The sequence below is a fragment of the Belonocnema kinseyi genome, chromosome 10 (assembly GCF_010883055.1).
Source record: "Belonocnema kinseyi isolate 2016_QV_RU_SX_M_011 chromosome 10, B_treatae_v1, whole genome shotgun sequence".
NCBI lineage: Eukaryota > Metazoa > Arthropoda > Insecta > Hymenoptera > Cynipidae > Belonocnema > Belonocnema kinseyi.
Genome location: NC_046666.1, coordinates 77,519,350 through 77,528,814, shown reverse-complemented (window position 1 = coordinate 77,528,814; position 9,465 = coordinate 77,519,350). Strand labels below are relative to the sequence as shown.

Genomic DNA, 9,465 nt, shown 5'->3' with positions numbered 1-9,465 from the left:
AATAACGCCTTATCTTAAAGTTCAATATAAATTAACTGTTCATAAAATAATAAAACTTCCAAAAAAAAAAAACAATCTTAAAATTCGTTCAAGGAACAGAATTATAAAAAGGAACTTAAAGCTACTTCGGTTGTTCATTCTTTGTAAGAATCAAAAGTCAAAAGAATTAAAAATCAAAAACTTAAAAAATATGAGATTTAAAAACTGATTTTCGAGAATTATATTTCAAAATAAATAAATTTTAGAACAACTTGCAAAAAAGAGATAAGACGTTATCAACAACGGTTTATCTTTTGCTATTTAGCCGCTCAAAAAACAGTGTTTTACACTCTAAATAAATATTTTACATAATTTTCCTTCTCTTTCTTTTCCCTCTGCCTTTCGCTCGCTCGCTTTTGCTCAGCTAGGAATAATAACGATACATTTCGCGATTTTCGCGTTTATTCTTGTGATATGGCACTCATATGGCTGGCTAACCTAGCCACGTCGAGATACGATTTTTCATTGGTGTAGAAAGTCGAGCTCGGTGTTCGAGTTTCTGACATCAGATCTATTCAAGTCTGCTAGCCTTCTTGACACTTTTTTTCTTTTTTTTTGTCGCTTATCGCTTACAATGTTTAAAAAATCGTAAGTCAACAGGCTAGGATGGATGAATATCAAGATCAACGTGTATTTCCTATGGAATGCTACTATTAAAATAAAACGATTAAGACTATCGACTTACGGTTGGGTCTCTGCCTGTCTTATGAAAAAACGTGTTTCAGTTCTAGCGTCCTTGTCTTTTTTTCGATGTTTGTTCTTCAGTTAACGTTCGTGGAATTATTTAAAAAGATTTAAACTTTTTATTTCATTAAATTTAAATTTAATGATGAAAAATTTCATGAATTTATTCGGCATAGAAATTATCGTTCTTACTGAAGAGAATATAAAATGTCTATGTAATCAAATTTCTGTGTACCTTGGAGATCGAAATAAACTGAATTTAATTTTATTAAATTTTGACGATTTTCATACTTGAAAAGTTCCTTACTTTAAAAACTCTTAGAATTTTAAAGTTTTCTTCATACTGAAATTTTCTATGAATTAAAAGACGCCTTAATTGAAAGACTGTTAAGTGGAAAAATGTAAATTTATATTTGATGTTCGGAAATTAAAAGACAAAAATATCTGAAAGCTATTGCAAAGTAAAAATTTATCATTTCTATATTATGAAATTACACTTAAATTTTGAATTCATTTAAATTTTAACCTTCAAAGTGTGGACGCTTTTCAAAATAAATAGCTTCCAATAATTTTCAGACTTTAAAATAAATGAAATTATTGAATCCAATTTTTTAAATAGTTTTTTGCTTTAAGATTAATGTATATTTTCAGCAAAATAAGTTATAAATAAATTTTGAAGACTTGTTAAGTTGAATTGCTTTAAGATCTGGATGTTTGAAAATTTAAGAATTTCAAAGTTTAAAATTATTAAAATTATTTTTAAATTATTCAAAGAAATTACTTCTAAATTTTTAATTCAAAATTTTTTTCTTTAAATTCACAATATTTGAAGTATTGTATTTTTTCAGTTTTATATACTTTCTTTCAAAAGGATTCTTAAGCTCATGAATTGAAATACATTTCGCATAGAAAATTTAAAGGATTGGAAATTTTGATGAAGATATATATATATATATATATATTAATAAAATAATTTTGAAATAAATTAAATAAGTTTGAATTGATAAGTCTCCAAAATCTTTATCCAGGTCAAGCTGGTATTCATTATTTAAAAAGCTAATAGTTTAAAATTCAAATTACCTGCAAATTTTCAACTCAAATACTTTTCAATTTGAATCTGTAAATTTGGCAAAATTTATAAATCAGTAGTTTTTCTGATCCCAGAATTTTTTATATTTAAAACGTAAAAATCCTCAAACTTTCAAATCTCAATTAATCCTCATTATATTTAAAATCCTTTTGAATACTGTAAATGAAGAGAAAAACTCGTCTTTTTAGTTGTTAATTCAATATCAACATCTATTTCAGTCCTCAAGGCTTCTGAATGTCTCACTCATTCTTGATAATTCCTCTCACGCAAATTCGCCAGAAACATGACTGAATAAATATCTAAGACGCTTTTACAGAGTCGCTGAGTTAATTCCGTTCGACTTTTGTTCTCCATTAAGGCACTAACGTCATAGGGTCTCGTAATACAATTATCGTCTTTCGGTCAGCACAACAATATTGTACAAATGTAGAATATACATCAACCTGGATAAGTTCACATTCCTTTCAATAGGCACTGCCTAACAGTATCGAATTTTCCGTAATGCTAGGCCTACATTAGCTAGAACTGGACTAGCCTCACGAAAAATTCCCTGAAAGTTAAGACAGTTCGTCTTCAATAATTTCGCTTTGCATTCGTCGATCTCTGTGTTTACAGCCGTTGCACGAGTTTGCGTTGCTAAGGCACGGTCCTAGGTTTGAAAATAAGGCCTAAAGGCACCCTAGCGCGTCGTCAGCGAGTCTCGCGATTTCTACTTTCTAAAGTACATTCTCAAAAAAATATGCATCCTATGTCTTTTCTGTTCTCTCGTACTTTATATAAATACAATAACCCGCCCCTCCCAAGCATCCATCAACATTTTTTAGTTTCAACTTCCCACTTGAAGCAAAGGGAATAAATTCGAGAGGGTTAGGCGGAAGAAAGATCTACAAAATGAAAATCTAAAAGGATCATTTCCTCTTGAGCATCCTTTACAGGAATAATAAAAGCACGAGAACCTAACTTAAAAACGATTATACACATACATGTACAGGGTACACATTTAAAAATTGTATTAGTTCCCGATCTAGTGTACAACGATTTCGAGTATATGCCGAATATATACTTTGATTTCTCGCAATACATCTTTAATATCTCGCAAAATTCTCTTTTAACTTTAGAGTGAACAACGTCTTTTCCTCTTTCTTAATTATCATATCACGTTTGTCTTTCCCCGTCACTCGAATCTACTTGCCATCTCTTATCGTTTTTCGCTCTTCTCGGCTGGCAGTCTTTTTTTATTTATTTTTTTATTATTAAAACGTTCCACAATACTGTTTATAATATAATTCTAAGCCTTCTGGTCACATCCAAAAAGGTCTATCTTTAGTACGATAAGAGTACGACCGTTCACAGTCGATCGTAAAAGCGCAGGGTATTGCATTAACGTTTATCTTTTGTCGCTCGTTTGTCTTTTATTATAATCTTTGTCATTGGTCGCTTCGATTATTATTTGTCGCTTCTTTTCTTCAGATTTTGAGAAGAAAGAAAAATCAGTGCTACATTAAATATTTTCCACTCGTCGCGAGGACCCAATTGACTCGTATACTAATCATGACTTCCGATCGAGACTCTCCAGCGACTCCTCAATCGGTCTATAACTCTCTAATAATTATCAATTATAATCGATAATCGATAGTTTTCTCTATTGCGCTATATAATACATTTACTAGCTAAGGGACTATCCTAAATCGATGATACAATCCTCCACTGTTTATCCGTGCGTACATTGAAAAAAATGTACAGGGCCCTTTAAATATTACAGTTTGTCTTTTTTCGTGCTAAAGCTATTATATATTTCTCTATTCCATTTTCTCCATTATTGTCTTCTTTCGCTGAATCGCACTTGGGACACAAATTCTATCGGGGAATGTCTACTGCGGTTTTATTGTTTGCTATTGTATAAATGGTTGTGCAAACGTTCTACAAAACATCCCTATACAAACAAGATTCCTCACTACCCGCAAAATAAAACCGTTTCACTAAAATCATAGTCAGCCGTCCATGTGCCTGTATTTGTGGGCAGACATCTGCGCCAGTCCAAGGACAGCATACTGGCACTGAAGACAGTGATAGTGCGTCTGCTTTCCAGAGTGTTGGCACTGAACTGCTCCGCATGGCTGACTTGGTGTGAACTTTTGGAAGCCGGCAGCTGCGATACTGTCCAGTTTAGCATGTTGTCTCCGGTGAGCGACCACCTTGTTCGTGTCGGTGCAGACGAAATCACACTTTAGACAATGAAAGTGCGAAGCCTTGTTCTGCATGGACCCCAAGGAAGTGGTGTAGGCACACTGAGACCTTCCACAGGGAACATTAGCCCTGTACTGTTGAAAGTCTCCTCCCATGAGAGTGTCGAGCCGCTCGTGTCTGGCTGTGTGTTGAACAAACCTGGTCTTGTCGCAGAAGGAGTATCCACAGTCTTGTCGCATGCAATGGAAGTGGGTCTGATGTTCTCTGTAACCACAGTGAGGATATCTGCAGTCTTCGTTAAACCGGAACCTAACATAGCCTTCAGGAACAGGTTCATCCTTCAGCATTCGCATCGAGTGATGAAGCCTCTGCTTTTTCGCTTCGACGGAATTGCTATCAGGAGGTGAGAGAGATCTCTTCAAATTTAGATTAGCTGCGAGAGAGGCTAGAGGGTTATCGTCTCGTCCTGGTGGTAGGAAGTTCCCTGGTGGTAGACCTGGAGCGAACATCAATCCTGGTCCTGCAGGGTACATGCTCCCATGCTGTAGGAAAGGCGGTAGTGCTTGATTCATCAAGGCGATTTGTTGATTCATCGCTGCCATGACAGCTGGGCTGGGAAAATGAAAACCGTGAAGGTCTAACTCAAAACCGGGAGGAACTTGGGGTTGTTGGACATTTGGAGGAAGAGGTTGGGTCATCTGACCATTTTCATTGTTGTCATGCATGTTGCTACCACCTCCTTCTTCCCTGAGGTTTTCAGATGGTTCTCTCTTCACTTGACTTATTTGAACAGAGTCGTTGCCGAGTATCGGACTGTCGATCTTCATCTCTTTGGCTTGCGGCTGCTGAGACATTTGTCCTAGAGTCTGCTGCATCTGACGCTGCATCTGGTTCTGAAAGTTCTGAATGTTCTGAGCCATCTGGGCGTTTTGGGCCATGAATTCGTGTTTTTGGGAGAGTTGGGCGAGGTATTCGTGTTGCATGTGGTTCGAGGATTGGGCTGCCATTTCATGTTGTTGTTGGCTTAGAATCGCACCTGTCGAGTGTTTTGCGATGTGGGCGACTAGTCGGTCGAGTTCGGAGAAAGCCTGGTTGCAGGCATTACAATGATAGTGGTTCTTTCGTTTTAGTTTGCAGAAAGGCCGACTGCAACTTTGCTCTGGCCCGTAGAGCGTATGAGGTGAAGTGGAACTTGTTGATGGCATGATCTGAGTTTCTGGAAAAGGAAAGACGTTTTGAAATTAGACCGAGGTTTTGGTAAATCCTGAAGGTTATTATATATTTGTTCAATCATGTATGATTAGTAATCTGCCAAGAGGCTGGAAACTTTCTGTGATCTGCTCTCAGCTCATCAGCCATCAGCTTCATGTCAGGGAAGGTTTCCAAATCATGGCGATTATAACTATGACTACGGATTTGAAAGCACAGAAAACTGGTCGGAGACACGAACCTTGGTGCACGGAAGTTCGCATGGATAGCATGGCGCCCGGAAGAGCGGGTTCGCTCGGCGGTCCACTGACCGGATAATAGGTGCCTGCCGCCCTCACCACTAGCAACAATCAACCAAACAACCAACACTTCAAATACCTCCCACTAGAATACAACCACCGTGTAAAGTTCAATCAAAGAAAATAAACACAAAAAATGGATCAAATAATTGAAATAAAATAGAAAGGTACAACAAGAAACTGTGACTAAAATTCTCTGAACTCTAATTAATTGTGAATCTTTATGTACTGAGTGCGTCTACGTGCAAACATGCAAACTCAAATCTGTGTCAATGTGTCTGTAAAATCTTTACTCTGAGAAAAACTACCAAACGAAACTCGTGTAGCAAAGTAAGGGTGCGCAAGTCTTCGTGCTCTCATAATATGAAACTTACCCGTGGTCTTATTAGTGTCTGGACTAGGAACTTGAGGTTCTTTGTCATCAATGATAGATCTGCTCTCCTCCATCATACTCTCCTCCTGCTTTTCGATCAGCTCTGAGGTGTTCTTCACTTGTATCCTGGGCTTAGATTCCTGGACGAGGGACTGCGGCTGCGCCTGAGGTTCTTGATTTGGTTGCTCTGGACCATGATCGCCAAGGCCATGGTGTTGTTTCTCATGAAGAGACATCGTCGAATATCTCACGAACGAGTAACCGCAATTCGGCCTTGTACAATGAAAGTGTCGGTTAACTCTATTGCTGTGGCACCCAGGTAGTCGACAATCAATCATCTTGTCGAAAAACGCAAATCCAGGTAGGATATCTACGTTATCATGAAAGTCTTTGCTGTGCATCAGCAGCTGATCTGGCCTTTCCGTAGAGAAATGACACCGAACTTGGGAACAGTGATGATGCCTCGTGGGCCTGAGAGTACACGCTGGATCCGGACAACCATCAGGATTGTAAGTAGCGAATCCTTCCGGTTCACCAACGCTATTAGGGGACATACTTCCTTCCCTCTCCTCAATTAGCACGTTTGGAGTCATGGTAGGAGTAGTGGGTTTGGGGAGCTTAAAGCTGGTGAATATTGCTTGGGGAGAATCCTGAGTGTGAGTTGCAGGATCTCCTCCAGACCAGATTTCAATTACCCTATTCTTAGGGGGTCTCCCTCTCTTCCGCCTGAACATGGCGTCGATGTTCGTCAGATGAGTTAAGGTGACATCTGGAGAGAGCGCATGAGATGTGCAGGAGAGATCAAGCTGTCTGCTGTACTCATGGATTTTATAATGTTGCAGTCTTCTAAAAGGCTTGTCTGTCGCTAGAATCACTTCACGACAGTTCTCCCAGTTACAGTGATAATGTTTCTCTTTATCAAAGTAAGGGCAGGTATCATCACAACCTCCTTCCTCGAAAAAGGCGTCCGTAATCCGTTCTTGAGTTTCATGTTCCCGAAGATGTTCTCGAACCTCTCGAGGGTCACGCAAAGTTGCTCCACAGCGATCGAGACCGCAGTGATGATGCTCCTTTCCAAGATGACAGGGACAATCGGCTGAGGCTGGTGCTAGGAAAGCTAACTCGACAGACGTCAGCTGTTGTTGTTGTTGTTGCTGAATCTGGGATGGTAATTGCTCCATGGTCAGAGTCGAAGCGCCAGTACCGGTCGACGGTCCAGTCGAAGGAGCAGTGAGATCCATCGCCAAGTCACTTGCGCTTTGGAAGGAATCATCCATCGAGTAGTAGGAAGGAGATCCTCTACCCTCGTTGGAACTCTCTCCATTCAGACTCAAGGAAAGACTCTGGGAGCAGATTTCATCCGGCATCCAAGATCCAGGCGGTCTTATGCCGCCCGTTGCTCCAAGTTGCTTGTACTTCCTGTAGGCTATCTCTGAATCGTTCCTCTCATGTTTACGCTTATGAGAGATCAGCTGACCTGACGAGTGAAGGACGTAGCTACACTGGGGTCTGATACAGTGAATATGATTGCACACTCTTGAGAATCTGCACTGCTCGAAGGGACATGCTTCGGACTTCATGAACTTCTTGAAACCGTCTCGCGTGAACTGTTCGTCTTTGATGTGGTAAGACTTGTGTTTATCTGAAAAGAAAAAGAGATATTGAGTTGATTGTCTACTGTTGAAACCTCAAGAAGAAAAGCAAGACTGAGGGCTAGGTTAGATTGTTTTCGGATTTTTATGATTCTACTTTGTCTTTATGATGACTCATTCAATGATTGTAATTCCCAAGACCTATCTTTTGAAAAACTAGCCTTACCCATGTCAGCTTTGTTCTTGAAGGTGAACCGACAACCCTGTCGTCGGCAATGAAAATGTGTGGTCCTCTGACCAGCAAACGGACAATGCTCAGCTGCGCAGCTCTCCGTCGCCCTAAATCTCTGGAAGCCTTCTTGGATGATGGCTGAGTCTTTGCGATGATAGTTGGCATGCATCTGGACATCGGAAGTCGAGATGTAGACCTTGTCGCAATTTTCATGGATACAGTGATAGTGAGTCTGCTTTTTGTTGTGGGGACAGATCCGGCCAGGATACCTCTCAGCACAATCGTCATTAGGGGAGTACCTCATGAAGCCATGCTGCAACGACTCATCTCTCTTCTTGTGCCACTTGAAATGCCTAATCATCTCCTCTTTTTTGACAAAGACTCGACCACTGCAGTCTAGACAGTGAAAGTGCTCCCTACAACCGAGTTCTTTACAGTAGGCACTTCCACACTCTTGACCACTTGAGTACCTTCTCACATAACGAGAGTAGTCAATGATGGGCTGGGGAATCGATTTTGCGCCACCGATCATGGATTCTGCTACTGGTGACATACTTTGTCTAAGAAGGGCTGGAACAGAAAATTAAGTCTTTATTAATTGATATACAGGAATACAATTTTGTATTGGTAAAAGAAGTTCAGTATTTGGTACTCTCTGCAAGAACCTGCTTAATCTCAAATAAAATATATCAGATAAAAAATACTTTTTATTCGAACGAACTTTTAGAGAAAATTCAATGTTTATTAGTCGATACAAAAAAATGTTGTATTAAGAAACAAAATTTTGTATTCTGCAACAGTGTTTTAGGGTTTGGTATCCTTGGTAAGAGCCTGCTAATTATAAAATAAAATATCTCAGATAGAAAATATTTTTTAATAAAACGAACTTTTACAGAAAATTAAGTGTTTATTAGTTAATAGACAGGAACAAAATTTTGTACAGCTAAAGTTTTTCAGTGTTTGGTACCTTCTACAAGAGCTTGCTAATTCTTAAATAAAGTATATCAGATAGAAGATATTTTTTATTTAAACGAACATTCTGAAAATGCATGCGGAAGTAGATCAAGAGAAAAATATGAAATTGAGGAACCGATTCTTCAAAAATCTTTTCAGCAGTATTTTTTTCCTAATAATGAAGGCAAATTCTTTCTGTTTAGAGATAATCGAAGGTTTCGTGCATGCACCTTTGGACCGGTTCGCCAATCGTCTGTACATCAATGACCTGTGGCACGCTTTATGTCTCGAGAAGAAGATAAGAACCGAAATGATTTCCTTCCGACCACGCTCGAGAGATTTGGACTTGAACCTTTGAATCTTGTGACAAATTTAATTAAACTGATTTCGCCCGACCAGCGGCTAATGGGACAATTAACATAATTTGTATTAACCATTTTTTTTCTGGTGGTCTAGTTAATAAATTTTAATAACATATTTTTCTTCACATGATAAACGTATAGAAAAATCGTGATTCGGAAAAAAGATAATTGATCCCTACGTCCACTCTGTGATAAAAAGCGAGATAACATATAACCGATTTGCTCAATTAACAACAACAAATGTTTGTCGACTCATAATCTGCAGTTGCAATTGAATTTAAAAATAAATGTCATAATTTGAAGCAACAATTCAATAATTATATTTCGATCAGAAAAAAATTCTTCTTTATTTAATGTTTAGTACAACCAACGCAGTGTAATACAAAATTGATTTAAAACCAGACGTACTTTTAAGAATTGATATTATACAGTACTGTAGCATGT

The 9,465-nt window shown here is 38.4% G+C and overlaps 2 protein-coding genes across 6 annotated transcripts in view; one reads left to right on the top strand and one right to left on the bottom strand.

Moving 5' to 3' along the window:
• LOC117181623 overlaps nt 1–9,459 on the top strand; it is a 109,852-nt gene extending 100,393 nt beyond the window's left edge. For all 3 annotated transcript variants that reach the window (XR_004468142.1, XM_033374493.1, XM_033374495.1), the window contains one exon: nt 8,863–9,459. Coding sequence is in view for 2 of the 3 variants with exons in the window: in XM_033374493.1 (XP_033230384.1) it covers nt 8,863–9,017 (155 nt within the window). In the remaining variant the exon portion in view is untranslated. The remainder of the gene's footprint in view (nt 1–8,862) is intronic.
• Nucleotides 3,626–9,465, bottom strand: part of LOC117181619 — a 129,709-nt gene continuing 123,869 nt past the window's right edge. Inside the window, exons 7-10 of one of the 3 annotated variants that reach the window (XM_033374485.1) lie at nt 7,700–8,275; nt 5,883–7,523; nt 5,451–5,549; nt 3,626–5,216 (exon numbers count right to left, since the gene is read on the bottom strand). In XM_033374485.1, coding sequence (XP_033230376.1) covers nt 3,805–5,216; nt 5,451–5,549; nt 5,883–7,523; nt 7,700–8,275 — 3,728 coding nt within the window. In that variant the 3' untranslated portion in view covers nt 3,626–3,804. The remainder of the gene's footprint in view (nt 5,217–5,450; nt 5,550–5,882; nt 7,524–7,699; nt 8,276–9,465) is intronic. The other 2 variants (XM_033374486.1, XM_033374487.1) reach the window with 2 other exon arrangements.